We start from the raw sequence: 17,566 nt of genomic DNA, 5'->3' as shown, positions 1-17,566 counted from the left end.
TTGAGTTTAGGGTCAAACTTTAATAGGGGGTTGAGTTGAGATAGGGTTAATTAGGGTCTTTAGTTAAGGTTAGTTAGGGTTGAGCTAGGGTTTAACTTCAGGGGGAGTTGGGTTGAGTTTAGGGTTCAAACTTTGAGGGGGGTTGAGTTGAGTTTAGGATCAAACTTTAAGAGGGGGGTTGGGTTGAATTTAGGGGCTAACTTTAAGGGGAGGTTGAATTGAGTTTAAGGTCAAACTTTAAGGGAAGTTGGGTTGAGTTTAGGGTCAAATTTTGAAAAGCGGTTGGGTTGAGTTAGGGTCTAACTTTAGGGAGGATTGGATTGAGTTTAGGGTCTGATTGTAGGGGGTGTTGGGTTGAGTTTAGGGTCTAACTTTAGGGGAGTTTACACACATTTTTGGAAGTGATAACACTGGGGTTTTTTAGTTTTTTAGGGGGTTTATGGCGGTTTGCGAAGATTTAGATGGCTTCGTTTAATGATATTTTGGGGTTTTGTTTAGGTGTCACGGGGGTGGGCGCCATGTTTGTTGTGGTCGGAATCGAAGACTGGTGAGACAGGTGAATAGCGTGGGTTGTTGTACCTGTGCATCCCCTCCAGTGGGAAGGGTAGGGTGGAGTGGGGGGAAGAAGTTTAGAGGTGGGGGGAAGAAGTCTGTATGAAATTCGGTAAGTTAGACGTATAATAAAATTTCGTACAAAAATTTACACATTTGGTGGAAAATTCAATTGAAGTCTGTGCGTTTTTTTTTCAATAGACTAAAAAAAAAGAACTGAGACTTGAAAATATTATTTTAAAACATTTCAAATCTCAAAATGAGCTATTTTTTTCTATCAAATTTCTTTCATGAGTGACGCACGGACTGTGTTATTTTACATAAACTTTTTATGTCAACTCAAAGGAGAGGAATGGATTAATAATCAAAGTGACTAAGCACTCCAATAACAACAAGTCAAGGCTAATTATCGTTACGCAAGATTGTCTACCAGAAATTTTATTATCTTTCATCTTTCCCCAATTGTATACACTTCATTATGTAACAGAATATATCTCATCATATTTATAAACGTATTTCCGTTCTGCTCGCTTCAATATCATCTAAAAATATTAGACTTACTTTTTATGTACATTTATTAGGCAATTTAATCTTTTTACGAGTCAAGCTTCGAAGTAATAAGAAGAACAAATTAATACGTAAAAATGTGTCAGTGTGCGCAAATAATTGGCAGTATTTTATGAATGATTTGAAGTCGATAATTCAATAGGCAATTGATAAAACATGATGAATCAATTGCAATCGGTTGGTTTGAAGAAGAAAATTTTAAGGGGCATTTTTTTATTTTGAAAAAATTTAATGGGAAAAAGGCAGATTTCGATTTCGCTAAATAAATTATTCTCTTGAATGTTTTTGTATAAAAATTCTTGGGCATGAATTTGCCATTTTTTTTCTTGGATTCTATAACAAGAGAAATTTTTTTTATTATTCAAAGAAGGAGAAAATTAATTACCAAAATTTTCTGTAGAATGAAATTCAAAAGAATAATTCATGCAGAGAAATAAAAATCTATTGACTTTTTCTATCAAGTTTCTATCATAAGTTTCCATTAAAAAATTCCATAAAAAATGTGATCTCAAATTGAATTCAAATTCCCAATACTGAAAAATGTCCAACCTCAATCATCAAGTTTTACCCCTGCCTACGACAAAAAAAGAAAACATTAAAATCTTTATCTCATATCACGTATGAAAAAAAAATAGAAAAACCTAGCGAATTTGTTAGACGATTCTAGTGGATATTTAACGAACTTTCTATTGAAATGTTCAACCGAAAATATTCTATAGAAAACATCAATAGAATTAGATTTTTCCATTTAACGTATTCTATTGAGATATTTTCTATAGAATTTCCTCGTCTCAAATTTTCCAATTTTTTTGTTTGATTTTCTTGCTGAAAAAAACGGAAAATGTAATTTTAAAAAACTTGGAAAATTTGAGTCTAGGAAATTCTACAGAAAGCATTTCAACAGACCAACTTGAATACAAAAATCGACTTCAATTGACTTTTTTATATAAAACATTTTCTATAAAAAATTTCACTAGGAGCACCCAAATGAAGTAGCCAAGAATGACCCACCGGATTCGCTAGTTCTTTCTCCGAAATTTTTTCGTGCGTGTAACAACAGCCCTCCCTACTCCCCAATGCGCCCATTAAAATTGAAGCTAGTCCCCTAAGACAACTGGAATCTTGCATACGTCAGCATTACAATTACAATAATGTAACTGCAACATCTAGAACTGTAACACCTAAATCGCCCATTGCCCCCGAGAAAAATATTCTGAAAGATAACACTCGAGGTGCTGGAACCTCAAAAAAACCTGCTGAAGAATCCCTTCTTCTGCTCGTCCTGCTTGATGGCCTTCATGAAGATGGCGTCGATGTCCTTGAACACTTGCTCACTGGACTTGGCAGCATTGACGTAGTTGTGGACCCCCTGGATGGCGTAGTAATCGACAAGGGGCTGTGTCTGGCTGTGATAGGTGGCAAGACGCTTCTTCAGGGCAGTGGCATTGTCATCAGACCTCCTGCTGAGGGGTTCACCAGTGACGTCGTCCTTCATGGGGACCTTGGGGGGTGCAAACTCCTCGTGGTAAGACCTGCCACTTGGCAAGTGAATCAGACGCCCTGTGATCCTCTTCACGAGCAAGTTGTCGTCAATTCCGAACTCGATCACAGCGTCCAGCTTCTGTTTTCTCTTGGCCAGGAGGCCGTCGAGCTTCTCCGCCTGGGGGACACTCCTGGGGAAACCGTCCAGGAGGAAGCCTCGCTTGCACTCCGGCTTGTCCAGGTTCTTGTCGATCATCTCGACGACGAGATCGTCACTGACCAGCTGACCCTGGTCCATTATCTTCTTCAGCTCGGCACCCAACTTTGAACCACCCTCCACCTCGGCACGCAGCATGTCACCCGTGGACAGGTGGCACACGCAGTACTTTTCTTTCAGCCAGGGAGCCTGCGGAGAATCGCGTTTATCAGGCATTTCACGGTATTTCGGTAAAACGGTTATTGGCACAAATTTAAGGGTATTGAAGGGTCTTCTACAGTTTCATGTAGATTCAAGGTTGAAAGAATGTTAAACCATTTCAGGTTTTTTTACAGATTCAAGCATTTTTGATCATCAAATTTGTCAATTAAATTGCGTGAGAAATTTGAAGAAAATCGTGAATATTTGGGGTTTAAGGCCCAGGTGTACTATCTTTCGAATGTTATCTGGATTTTTTCATCTTTCGTAATCCAAAATTGTCAATTGAGTGGTCTTCTATAGTTTGATGTATATCTTTTACAATTTACAGATTTCTTTTACAGATGCAAGGTTGAAAGAATGTTAAACCATTTCAGGTTTTTTTACAGATTCAAGCATTTTTGATCATCAAATTTGTCAATTAAATTGCGTGAGAAATTTGAAGAAAATCGTGAATATTTGGGGTTTAAGGCCCAGGTGTACTATCTTTCGAATGTTATCTGGATTTTTTCATCTTTCGTAATCCAAAATTGTCAATTGAGTGGTCTTCTACAGTTTGATGTATATCTTTTACAATTTACAGATTTCTTTTACAGATTCAAGGTTGAAAGAATGTTAATCCATTTCAGGTTTTTTTAAAGATTCAAGAATTTTTGATCATCAAATTTGTCAATTAAATTGCGTGAGAAATTTGAAGAAAATCGTGAATATTTGGGGTTTAAGGCCCAGGTGTACTATCTTTCGAATGTTATCTGGATTTTTTCATCTTTCGTAATCCAAAATTGTCAATTGAGTGGTCTTCTACAGTTTGATGTATAGCTTTTACAATTTACAGATTTCTTTTACAGATGCAAGGTTGAAAGAATGTTAAACCATTTCAGGTTTTTTTACAGATTCAAGCATTTTTGATCATCAAATTTGTCAATTAAATTGCGTGAGAAATTTGAAGAAAATCGTGAATATTTGGGGTTTAAGGCCCAGGTGTACTATCTTTCGAATGTTATCTGGATTTTTTCATCTTTCGTAATCCAAAATTACAATTGAGTGGTCTTCTATAGTTTGATGTATATCTTTTACAATTTACAGATTTCTTTTACAGATTCAAGGTTGAAAGAATGTTAATCCATTTCAGGTTTTTTTAAAGATTCAAGAATTTTTGATCATCAAATTTGTCAATTAAATTGCGTGAGAAATTTGAAGAAAATCGTGAATATTTGGGGTTTAAGGCCCAGGTGTACTATCTTTCGAATGTTATCTGGATTTTTTTATCTTTCGTAATCCAAAATTGTCAATTGAGTGGTCTTCTATAGTTTGATGTATATCTTTTACAATTGACAGATTTCTTTTACAGATTCAAGGTTGAAAGAATGTTAACCCATTTCAGGTTTTTTTACAGATTCAAGCATTTTTGATCATCAAATTTGTCAATTAAATTGCGTGAGAAATTTGAAGAAAATCGTGAATATTTGGGGTTTAAGGCCCAGGTGTACTATCTTTCGAATGTTATCTGGATTTTTTCATCTTTCGTAATCCAAAATTGTCAATTGAGTGGTCTTCTACAGTTTGATGTATAGCTTTTACAATTTACAATTTCTTTTACAGATGCAAGGTTGAAAGAATGTTAACCCATTTCAGGTTTTTTTAAAGATTCAAGAATTTTTGATCATCAAATTTGTCAATTAAATTGCGTGAGAAATTTGAAGAAAATCGTGAATATTTGGGGTTTAAGGCCCAGGTGTACTATCTTTCGAATGTTATCTGGATTTTTTCATCTTTCGTAATCCAAAATTGTCAATTGAGTTGTCTTCTACAGTTTGATGTATAGCTTTTACAATTTACAGATTTCTTTTACAGATTCAAGGTTGAAAGAATGTTAAACCATTTCAGGTTTTTTTACAGATTCAAGCATTTTTGATCATCAAATTTGTCAATTAAATTGCGTGAGAAATTTGAAGAAAATCGTGAATATTTGGGGTTTAAGGCCCAGGTGTACTATCTTTCGAATGTTATCTAGATTTTTTCATCTTTCGTAATCCAAAATTGTCAATTGAGTGGTATATCATGCAGAAATTCCCAAAAATTATGATAGAATGATAAAAAAAATAGAAAAAAATTCTCAACTTTTTCAAAAAGCGTTTTTAATTGAGATTCAGAATGAGTTGAAAAAAGTGGAAATTACAAATATCTGATTCGCTGTGGCAAATTATCTATTAGCTGTCATTTTCCATGGTGGATAACAAAACACTAACTCCTCATGGGAAGTGACAGTTAAGTATCTCAATTTTTAAAACAGTGGTATGTAGTCATCTGGCATTTTTATGTGATAAAAGTGTGATTAAAAAATTTTCCAAAATATTACAACCTTTTTCAAAGAGCCTTTTCCATAATAAATGTCTCTGTGCAGTGTGGGAAAAGATTTACGAAATCAGTCTTCCCCCTGCATGATATTGGGTGACAGGCCGCCATTTGTCACCGTAAATCAGAGACATTTTTCAATTTCTTGTTATTCAACTTATTCTGAATATAAATTAAAAATGCTCTTTGAAAAAATTGAGAATTTTTTCTACTTTTTTTTGATTATTCATTCATAATTTTTCAAAACTTCTGCATGATGCAGGACTTAATTGACAATTTCAGATGACGAAAGATGAACAAAAACATCGAGATAACGTTCGAAAGACTACACCCGGGCCTTAAATTTTTTCATATGTGAAAATTGTAAATTTTTGTAAATACTCCAAAAAGTACCCGATAACCTGATTTTTCATAACAAAAATCGGCTCAAGTTCCATAAAAATCGGATCGCACTGAATATTCAAGACTTCTAATTAAAAATTCGCTATCATTGGATCGAGCGAGTATTGAGAGTGAGGACAGATGAGGACAGAAAAAGGTTTCGATAAGTTCAAGGGTCAAAGGTGTACCTGCGTTCCCTTTCCACTCCCCGGTGGTCCAAGTAGAACAGCATTGATACCTCGGGACGGCTTTTCAACCTTCTCCTTCAGCATTGGTTCAGCTGCAGGTGACATTATCAGTCCTCTCCTCGATTAATTCAGGGGACAAAAATTACTCTAATTGTTACACCGGCGGGGTTGGATTCCCTCGTAAAAGGTGGTCTCCACTGGAGTGATGTGAACTGCTGGTTCCACTGCGCCTGCGCGCTAACACTGCTGTTCTGCAGTTCGTTTGAAAGTTGAGGGTGGAGAACCACTGGAGTTTGGCAGAGGTAAAATTACCGTCATTTTTGAGAATGTGACCGTTACGAAAAAAGATACTTTGAAGAAAATTGGGATTGCCTTCCCGCAAAATAAAAAAAAATAGGGGAGGGTAGGGTAAAACAGACAGTTTTGACTTTTTTTGAAATATTCATGACGTGTTGAATTGTTAGTAAAATGGAATAATTTTATTTTTCAATTGACAAAACAATGATTCCTCTTTGTGATGAGCTTAGATTGAGCTCAATTGATAAATCTGTTTCTGAGTTATGAATATTTTTAAAAAAGTCAAAAGTCCATTTCAGTAGCGAAGTGGTAAACCGGGTTAAGTCGATCTTTACTATTGGCTAGTTTTTGACGAATATCTCGGAATCTAAAAGAGATAGAAAGATTTTTGTCATGACCTTTTTTGTAGAGCCAATGTAGCGTTATAAAAAAAGTTATGAGGAAAATTTTGCTATCTCTCTTAGATTCCGAGATATTCAGCAAAAACTGGCTAATAGTCAAAATTGACTTAACTCGGTTTACCGCCTCACTACTGATTTTACCCTCCCCCGCTCTAATCAACAACTTTCATTACGAATACTCAAAAAATGAGTAGTGAAGTGCCCAATTTTTTAACAGAATCTTCCAAAAACTAATAGAAAGTTCAGTAGAAATCCAATCCAATTTTCTAGCGAATTCGCTAGGTTTTCCTATGAAATTTTTCCGTACAGAGAAGAATGTCAAGACATTTTTTGGAATTATTGGAGTTTTGATCATATTTTCTGACACTTTGAAAGAAAAAAGAAGAAAGAAATATTTTTAAAAAAATTGGATTCACCTGACATAAAAAAAAATTGGATTCGGTCATATGACCGTCATGTGACGGTCACATTGCCGCCTTGACATCTCAAATATGATTGGTCGAGCCTTCCGCAGTGTCTCTCAACTGCTCTTCCATGAAAACCCAAACCCAACAATCGACTATTCAGTTTGAAATCCGCCTGCACGTCGATTGTGTTTAGTACGAAAAAAAGAGGGTGTGTGTTGAATGCCCAACGTATAACGCCAGATGACGCGTATTTGATTGACAAGTTTTTTGAATAAAAAAAGATAATTATAGACTCACTTTATGAATAAACCCCGGGGTAATCAATAAAGTGCAACGAGGAAGTGGGAAAAATGCATGGGTGTGAGACGTCAGTGCACAACAGAGGAAGTTGAATCACACGACACAAACAAGGACTCATTGTTTTATTAATTGAATAACTTTTGGTCCATTTGGATTGATTGAGAGGAGTGAGCATGTCGTACAGTAGTGCTAGTGTGGAGAATTTGACGGGGGAGGCCCAGGTAAAATTATTACTCTCTGAATCATTTTTTATGGTTTGTTATCCAGTCATGGAGTGAGTCATTTGTCTCATCAAGACATAAAATAAAAAAATGTGTAGTATATTGAGGAGTGGTTACACTCTTAGGAATTTTTCAAGGAGGGGAGGTTGGGGTAAAATGGACACTTGACTTTTTTTTAATGTTAATGACAGCCTGAAATGTTGATGAAATTCAATAATTTTTTTTTTCAGTGCAAAGAACATTTCTTTCGCTCTGTGATGAGCCTAAACTGAGCTCAATTGATAAATTTGTTTCTGAGTTATGAGTAATTGAAAAAAAGTCCAGTGTCTTTACCCCATCCTCCCCTAAGTTAATGGACTGAGAATTGAAATATTGAGGAGCAAAATCATTTCATTATGCATTTGGCATTTAGGAGCAGAAAAACCTATCGAATTCGTTGGAAAATTGTATTGAAATTCTATTGAAATGTCCAATAGAAAATATTTAGTAGAAAAAGCCAATAGAATTCAATTTTTCTATATAAATTATTCTATTGAGATATTTTCTACAGAATTTCCTCGGCTCCAATTTTCCCCAACTCAGTTTTTTCGTTTGATTTTCTTGATGAGAAGAAAAAAAAATAGAGTGAAAAAACTTGGAAAATTTGAGTCGAGCAAATTCTACAGAAGATATATAAAAAGAATAAGGTATATAGAAAAATCTAATGCTGTTGACTTTTTCTATTGAATGTTTTCTATTGAACATGTCAATAGAATCAGCCAAAAACTAGCAGAAAGTTTAATAGAAATTCAATAGAATTTTCTCACGAATTCGATAGGTTTTTCTATTAAATTTGTTCGTGCGTGATGGAATAGTATTCAATGTTTCAGACATGAAATGCCAAATTTTGAATCTACACGTTTGAAAAAATTTGATAGAAAAACCTATCCAATTCGATTTGTCTATACAACGTATTCAATTGAAATGTCTATAGAATTTCCTTGGCTGAAATTGTCCAAGTTTTTTTGTTCGATGTTCTTTTTTTTATGAAAAGAAAAGAAAAATAGAACGAAAAAAACTTCAAGTGAAGTGGTTTTCAATTGCAACCAGAGTTGATGACCAGAGTTTGTAGCAGAGATGTCAGACAAGATATGAATATCTACCCGTCCTCTTTAAGCCCGTCGCTTAAATAGTTGGAATCAACGTTCACCCGGCAAAAATTCAATTTTGGCGAAAGTCGACTTTCCCCCTGGAAAAATCCAACACCTGACACTTTGGCCCTCGTGACCCTTTCACCGACTTTCCCCCTGAAACAATCCAAAATCTGATACTTTGGCCCTCGGTGAAAATTTTTTTTTTCAGTTTTCACTTTTTCCACATACTTTTGAGAGTTCTGAATAGCCCGTCGCTTAAATAGTTAAAATCAAAGTTCACCCGGCTAAAAAATTCGATTTCGGTGCTAGTCGACTTTCACCCTGGAAACCGGAAAATCTGACCCTTTGAAAATCTGCAAAAAAACACTTTTTCAGTTTTCACTTTTTCCACATACTTTTGAGAGTTCTGAATAGCCCGTCGCTTAAATAGCTGGAATCAACGTTCACCCGGCTAAAAAAATTGATTTTGGCGGACGTCGACTAGCCCCTGGGAAAACCGAAATTCGTAGCTAACCTCGCGGACTGGCGGAACTTATTTTGACGATTGTACAGTCGCGGAAGTATGAACGGAGCCCCCCCTTAATACGGACCCACAAACTTTATCTGTTGCAATAATAACCGACTGTATAACAACCCTTAAGAATTGTAATTTATAAAAAAAACTGGAGAATTTTCTCGAAAAATCTGGGATTTGCTGGAAAAATCTAGAATTTTCTAGAGAATCCCGATAGATGGCGCCACTATCGATAAGGACCCATAAGGACTTTCTCCCTAAATGCCCCCCCTAATAAAAACAGACGTATCCACGTCAAAAATCAGATTTCTCCAATTTCAAAAATGAATTTCAAGAATGGAGGAAGCGACAGCAACATGTGCCTGGAACTAGCCCTCGAGGGTGAGCGTCTGTGCAAAGCAGGCGACTGTAGATCAGGTGTCGCCTTCTTCCAAGCGGCGATCCAAGCCGGCACCGACGACTTACGAACCCTGAGTGCAATATACAGCCAGCTGGGGAATGCCTACTTCTACCTCGGGGATTACGTGCGAGCGATGCAGTACCACAAGCACGACTTGACCCTGGCCCGATCGATGGGGGACAAACTGGGTGAAGCCAAGTCCAGTGGGAACCTGGGGAACACCCTCAAGGTAATGGGCAAGTTCGACGAGGCGATGATCTGCTGCAAGCGACACCTCGAGATATCGCGAGAGATCGGGGACAAGTTGAGCGAGGGGAGGGCCCTCTACAACCTTGGAAACGTCTACCACGCGAAGGGAAAGCAGGGGGGTCGGGGCCCCCACGATCCTGGGAAGTTCTCGGAGGACATCAGACAGTGCCTCCAGCAGGCGGTGGGGTACTACGAGGAGAATCTGGCGCTCATGAAGGAACTGGGGGATTCGGCAGCTCAGGGGAGGGCCTGTGGGAATCTGGGGAACACTTTTTATCTACTGGGGGAGTTCCAAAAGGCCATTTTCTATCACAATGAACGGTTTGTAAATTATTACGAAATAGTCACTTGGTTTTTGCTTCCGGATGGGAGCTTTGTGATTTCCCAAGTTAAAGTTTGCAATTTTTGGTAATAGGGTCACTAAGTGTGGCCTAAAAAGTTTGAATATGCGATTTTTAGATGATTTTTTTCTTCATTTTTTTTCGGAATTGGCTTCCAAGGGATCTATCGAATTTCATGATTTTTTTCATGAATATAGACTTTAATAAGCTCTATTCATTGACACTGATTAAAATTCAATCTTTCATACAGATTCGAAAAAATTGATATTTTTCCAAAAATCGATTTTTCATCGATCACTCAAAAAATTATCATCAAAATGGAATTAGTCATGGCTAAAAAAATTGATAACAATACCGTCTTGATTCTATCAGAATATGATGGGGGTCGCACAATTCGTTGTTGAGTTACAGCACATTGTTTATGCGATTTGTAAGAGAAAATGGGTTTTTTCATTATTACTGAAAGAATCATCAGTAATAGCCATTAAATTAGGGCTTGAAAAGTATATTTCAATCGGAAATGATGTTAAAAGACACCCAAATTTAGTATTTTCTCGGGGCGCCAAAAAGTCACGTACCGTATTTCAATGGCTTCTTAATCAAGTTGAAAAATTGTGAGAACAGAACATTTTTATATAAAAATTTCTATCTCGATTAAACTCAGGTATCAGTCTATTATATTGAATACTTATTCATATTGATTCATGGTCCCGACTAACTTCTGACAGAACCTCGGTTAAACTCTGGCTAAATCCTGAATAAACCCTGATTAAATCCCGGCTATACACTGATTAAACCTTGATTGAACCTTAATTAAACCCGGACTGACAACGAATTCGAGTCTTGAGAGGGTCTGAATGTAGAATTAATTGACAGAACGAAGTAATACGCAAAATGTCGATGACATTTCAATTGATGATAGTACTATGACACGAAAAAATAGAAGAGAATAGTGAAATAAGAATTGAAAAACAGAACCCATTTGGAAGCAAATTACTAATTTATTAGCAACAATAACTATACTCGTTTATTTAAAAAATGCACTTGCCACTTGTTTACGTCAATTCTATCAAAGATTACGCACCTTTACCGCGTCATTTTCTCAAGTTATTTGATGTAAAAAATTCAATAGAATATGACTTATCTATAGAAATTCTTGGGCATGAATTTTCTAATTTGTTCCTCCACAATAGAAGACAGATAAACAAGATAGAAACTTCAAACGTTCATCCCCAAGAATTTTTCGAGAAAAAATGCCATCAGAATGACTTATATACAAAAGCAAACATCTACAGACTTCTTTCTGTAAGAAAATATCAATGTAAAAACGAACGGAAGAGTTGTATAATTTTCAAAAAAAAAAACAAATCAAATTTGCCAATAGAATTCTTACAGAAAATGTTTTCATGCGTCCAACTACAGGTTGAAAATAGCCCGAGAGTTCGGTGACAAAGCAGCGGAGAGGAGAGCCAACAGCAATCTCGGTAATTCCCACATTTTCCTGGGGGAGTTTGAGAAAGCTGCTCAGCATTACAAGAGAACCCTCGTCCTTGCTCAGGAGCTTGGAGATCGTGCTGTGGAGGCACAGGCGTGCTACTCGTTGGGTAATACCTACACACTTCTGCGGGACTATTCCTCGGCGATTGAGTACCATCTGCGTCACTTGGTCATTGCCCAGCAATTGATGGATCGCGTGGGCGAGGGACGTGCCTGCTGGTCCCTCGGTAATGCCTATTCAGCGATGGGTAATCATGAGAAGGCACTTCATTTTGCCACTCTTCATCTCGATATCTCCAAGGAACTCGGGGATCCGATGGGACAGGCAACTGCGCAGATTAATGTTGCGGATCTGCAGAAGATACTGGGGATGGAGAACAATGAGAAGGAGAATGACAAGGGGAATAATAATCCCAATTCTGGGAACAGTGTGGCTGCCTCGTCACCTGGGAGGTATCGACTCAGGAGACAGAGCATGGATAATTTGGATCTCATCAAGGTATTTTTGGTGGTTCAACATTATTTAGTATTACGTTATTATTATTTAATGATAATCGCATTCAATTTTTAGTCTCAAATTCGTAATTTTTGGCATTTACTCTTTTTATTCTATAGAAAGACAGGGATAGAAATCGAATTTATGGGTATTCTTTCATTATTCGAAAAAATATATCGATTTTAAAACTTTTCGGAGACATTGAAAAATTTAATTTTTCATTTCTTTCCGCCCACGTTATTTTGCATTTTTTCGTTTCTTCTCGGTAAAATGAGATCATAAAACTTGAGAATTTTTATTTCCTTTCTATATTTGAAAAAAGCGGTAATTTTAAGTTTCCACCGACACAAATGAAGACAAACCAATTTTTCCATTTTCCAGCCGATTATTGCTTTTCTAAAATTTTCAGGCTCCAATTCGTAATTTTTTATATGCAATGTTATTCATTACATTGATCATTTTATCAAAAGACGAATAGAAATCGAATTGACGGTATTCTTTCATTATTCGAAAAAATGTATTGATTTTGAAATTTTCCAGAGACATTAAAAAATTTAATTTTTCATTTCTTTCCGCCCCCCAATGTTTTCCATTTTGTAGTTTCTTCCCGTTAAAATGAGATAATAAAACTTGAAAATATTCATATCCGTTCCATATTTGAAAATATGGAGAAGATTGAAAATTCGAAAGGATTAATTCAGATAATATTTTTAAGTTGTATTTTTTCTCCGTCAGAATTTTCAAATTGAAAAGAATTCATGAGTTTTTAATTAATTGAATCAAATTCTTCATCTATTCCAAATAGAATTTTTCTGGCAGAAACTTTCGTGGCATCATTAAGATTGTTCTTAATCAATTAATTAATTACGTATTCAATTAATTGGTTTGCTTGATTTGTGACAGTTGACTCCGGATGGGAAGCAGAAGGATATTGAGCCACCACTAGCTCGAGCTGGCATCGCCCCCCAGCCCTCGCAAGAAGAGGAGGAGGAGGAATTCTTCGAACTCCTCACAAGGTTCCAGTCTGGGAGAATGGATGATCAACGCTGTGTCCTCAAGACTACCAAGAAGATGAGGACAAAGGCACCTCCACCAGACAAAGAGAAGTGAGTGATCAGTGTATACTTGACACGTGACATTTTTTCACTATCTTCATTAAAGTTTCGCATGAAAACATTTCATTTTCTTGAGATTTTTTCTGCGAAAAATTCTTGGGCATAAAGAATTTCTAAACGTTCTGAGGTTCTTCTGTTGTTTTTTTTCGTATTACGACGACAAAAGAAATGAAATTTGAACAATTATGCCCCAGAATTTTTAAAAATACATCGACTTTTTATTAATTTTCAATTTGAATTTCAATGATTATTACTGCAATTACTAAAAATCAATGTAAAATTTTAATTATAAATTAAAGTCGTTATTATTTCAATTCTTTTCAATTCAAATTTAAATTCTAATTTTTCAGACGTAATGAAACTAATCAAAACGTAATTTTTTTTTGCATTTAAAAATCCCAAAAAATCCTCTTCATTTTTTTCCAATTAAATCCCTGAAATTCACTTGAATAATTCTCTCGCAGAGACGGTGACGACCTATTGGAGTTAATCGCTGGAATGCAGAGCAAACGAATGGACGAGCAGAGAGTGACCCTCCCCTATCTCCCAGGTTTAAACACAAACCCAAAGACCCAAGCGGCCATGAAGACCCCAATGCGAAATCCTCAGGACGCTGACGATTCGTTCATCGACATGCTCCTGCGTTGCCAGAGCTCGAGGCTGGAGGACCAGAGGAGCCCATTGCCAGCAGCATCGACAGTTCAGGACACCGAGGAGGAGCAGAACCAAAGAGCAAATGGTGCCACTCGGTCAGGCACAACTGTCCCTGAGGAGGACCTCTTCTCTCTCATCCAGCGGCTACAAGCTGGTCGCATGGAGGACCAGAGGGCCTCGGGACCCAGCAAAAATCACTGAATTCGTCTGCAATAATTTCACTCGTTTATTTATGATTAGGGTCTTAAATTTAAAAGTGCCAATCTTATTTCATCTTTCATGGTTGAGAGTGATGGACTAGCCCTGAAGGGGAATAGATTAGGGAGTAGCAGGACATGTATGACAAATTTTACGAGAAAAACTTTTTTTTCTGGAGAATTTTAAGAAATTTTTATGAGAACTACTTTAGGGAAAATTTTTAAAAAATTTTGTTTTTTTTGTGTCGTTTTTTGCGAAGGAACAGCTGGACGTATTTTTCATATATATAATTCATTAGAAAATTATTTCAAAACTGTGAAAAATATTGAAATTCTTTGAGGACAAACTCAGAGGAGTTTAGAAGAATGAGTCATATACACAAATTAAGATCCATTCACTTTTTTTAAGTGAAAAATTTAATAGAAAAACATTTTTTCTACGAAATTTGGCAAAAATTCTGTACGAATTAGAGTGTTTTTTCTCTGTTTCTCCATATAAATTTAGGATGATTTAAATAAAAGATGATTTAAATGTATAAAAATTCTTAGAGTACAAATACAGGAATTTAGAAGAATGAGTTATATATCAAAATTAAAATCCATTGACTTTTTTCCTTCCAAAAATATTTATTCAAAAATGAATGGGTCAAGTGAATAATTTTCAATGAAAATCAGCGCAAAAAAATACTAAATTTTTAATAAAATTTCAATAGAATTCGAGTTCCCATGGAAAAAACTTCGTGCAGTGAAAAATTTAATAGAAAAACGTTTATTCTACGAAATTTTGTCGAATTGCTATGAAATTTCGGTAGAGTTCTGTTAAGAAATGCTGTTGGGTTTTAACATCCATTTTTTGCTAGATATTTGATGGAAAAAATTCATAAATCTTGATATTTCTAGAAGAATTATACTGTACTTTCATTGTTTCTCATTACAAAATTCGAAAAAGTGAATGGAAACTTGGAAAAATCTTGAAGGAAAAATTACCCTTTGTTGATTTTTTTCTGTCCAAAAATATTCATTGAAAAATGTATGCCTCAATTGCACAGTTTCCAATGAAAATGGAAATCACCACAAAAAACAAATAGAATTTTTAATATTTAATAGAATTCTTATTGAGTTCCAATAGAGAAGCTCTGCGTTTTCCAATTAAATTTTTTCTTACGTGTGAGTTCTTTCTAATTCTTTCGTGCAACTGCCAACTACCCCAGATGGATTTTCAGAATAAAAAATAATTAATTTCTCGAAATTCATTATGTCACAATTTCATGCATGACAACATTAAATCGAAAATTATAGCTTTTGCTATGCAGTTCTATCCGATTCTGTTGGTTTCATGGACTAGAAATATTCAATAGGAGATAAATCGAGTGACTTTTCATCAGATTTTTCTCTGTCGATTATTTTACGCGAGATATTCTCCAATGAGGATTTTCTACTGATTAATTTCGTCTGTGAAATCACAAACGCAGTATTCTGAAAGACTTGAGAACTGATTAGACTTATTTTCACTCCCTCCTAGGATGCATTATTTTCCAATGGATGCGAGAGCGCAAGATGTATTTCTATCGAATGAAGAGTAAAGACAGGTCATTGATGGAAAACGCGCAATTCCATCCATTTCTATCTCAAATATCACAGCAATTAAGGAGGAAAATAATGAGAGGAGGCATATTAATCGTGCCACCAGAAATTATGAAGATATTGGAATGAATATTACTAGATTCTTATTGTTAGAGAGAATTTACATATTTATTATTGAAAATTGTGGATACTCTACTCTTGTAATTGCCCACATTTCCTCTGATGTTCGAAATATGTTCTCCTTGCCAAATGGATTTTTTACTGCATTAAATGATCTGAAATGTTCTCCATTTGCCGCTCAGTTTAACATAGCCCTGCAGAAGCGATGGATAAATTTCATGAATGTTTTATTTTACATTTGACAGTGATTTGCAAAAAAATTTGAGGGCAAAACCTGTCAATTTTATTGAACTTTTATTAAAAAATTCGTTGCGGTTTCGTCGATTCTATTGAACAATTTGGCAGCTTTCCCACGATTTTTGCAGATAGAAATGTTTAACAGAAAATATTTTATAGAGGTAATCAATCGATTTTGATGTTTTTATACAATTTATTCTGTTGTGATTTTTTCTGTGAAAATTAATGTGGGGAATTTTGTATAGAAAACATCTGAATGGGCTGTCTCTATAAAATACTTCTTATTAAATATTTTTTAAAGAAAAATTGTCGAGAAATTGAATACTTTTTTGGACAAAACGACGAAAAACTAATGGAATTTTCAATAGAAATCCAATTAAAAAATTTTCGATGAAATTTTCTCCTCCCTTCTGCTAACTTTAATTATTAAAATTCCTACGAATGTTTATTTACCGCTAGAAATGATATATTTTCGCATAAATTTAGATAATATTTTTTTAGAAGACTTTACATAACTACAGGAACAGTATCAATCATTTACAATTATTTTATATTATTGAGTTGTAAGCGTCATTAAATTGACGCTATGTAAAAGCGACCTATTTCCTAGAAAAAAAAAATATACTTTTTTCTTAAATAAAGTTGTGTCATTTTATTTCGAATATTAAACAAATGAATGAATGTTTTTAGTGGTGAGTGGTAATGATCCCAGAGATGGAGAAGAAATCGTCGATTCCTTGGAATTTATGGAGTGACGTGTCTGGCAGTGAAACGTGGGGTAAATTTCTGACTGCTTCAGTGAAAATTTTACATCAAGGTCCCGGTGTACTATCTTTCGAGCGTTATCTCGATATTTTTTTTCATCTTTCGTCATCTGAAATTGTTAATTGAGTCCTGCATCATGCAGAAGTTTTGAAAAATTATGAACGAATAATCAAAAAAAAAGTAGAAGATATTTTTTCAAAGAATTTTTAATTTATATTCAGAATAAGTTAAATAACAAGAAACTGAAAAATGTATCTGATTTACGGTGACAAATGGCGACCTGTCACCCAATATCATGCAGGGGGGCGACTGATTTCGTAAATCTTTTCCCACACTGCACAGAGACATTTATTACGGAAAAGGCTCTTTGAAAAAAGTTGTAATATTTTGGAAATTTTTTTAATCACACTTTTATCACATAAAAATGGCAGATGACTACATACCACTGTTTTGAAAACTGAAATACCTAGTTGTAACTTCCCATGAGGAGTTAGTGTTTTGTTATCCACGATGGAAAATGAATCAGATATTTAAAATTTCCACTTTTTTAACTCATTCTGAATCTCCATTATAAACGCTCTTTGCAAGTAGAGAAATTTTTTAGAAAAATTCTAGTGCTAGCACGGGAAAAGAGGCGCAAAGTGACGGCCTGGAAAAAATTTCAGTGCCGGTACTAGAAATTTTAATGGGGAAAACGT

The 17,566-nt window shown here is 35.3% G+C and overlaps 2 protein-coding genes across 2 annotated transcripts in view; one reads left to right on the top strand and one right to left on the bottom strand.

Annotated features, from left to right (window-relative positions):
• Nucleotides 1-1,938: 1,938 nt before the first annotated feature.
• Nucleotides 1,939-17,566, bottom strand: part of LOC107036773 (adenylate kinase) — an 86,969-nt gene continuing 71,341 nt past the window's right edge. Inside the window, exons 2-3 of the mRNA XM_015254916.2 lie at nucleotides 5,941-6,226; nucleotides 1,939-3,007 (exon numbers count right to left, since the gene is read on the bottom strand). Coding sequence (XP_015110402.1) covers nucleotides 2,363-3,007; nucleotides 5,941-6,045 — 750 coding nt within the window. The 5' untranslated portion in view covers nucleotides 6,046-6,226 and the 3' untranslated portion in view covers nucleotides 1,939-2,362. The remainder of the gene's footprint in view (nucleotides 3,008-5,940; nucleotides 6,227-17,566) is intronic.
• On the top strand, nucleotides 7,229-16,744 carry LOC107036767 (G-protein-signaling modulator 2). Its single transcript, XM_015254909.1, has 5 exons — nucleotides 7,229-7,566; nucleotides 9,549-10,183; nucleotides 11,626-12,199; nucleotides 13,100-13,302; nucleotides 13,776-16,744. Exons 1-5 carry the CDS (start codon nucleotides 7,519-7,521, stop codon nucleotides 14,164-14,166), a joined length of 1,851 nt encoding a protein of 616 aa, XP_015110395.1. The 5' UTR covers nucleotides 7,229-7,518; the 3' UTR covers nucleotides 14,167-16,744.

Source organism: Diachasma alloeum, unplaced genomic scaffold (assembly GCF_001412515.2).
Source record: "Diachasma alloeum isolate Michigan unplaced genomic scaffold, Dall2.0 Dall_scaffold_00211, whole genome shotgun sequence".
Taxonomy (NCBI): Eukaryota; Metazoa; Arthropoda; class Insecta; order Hymenoptera; family Braconidae; genus Diachasma; species Diachasma alloeum.
Note: the sequence above shows the minus strand (reverse complement) of the source record. Positions and strands in the feature narration are given on the sequence as shown.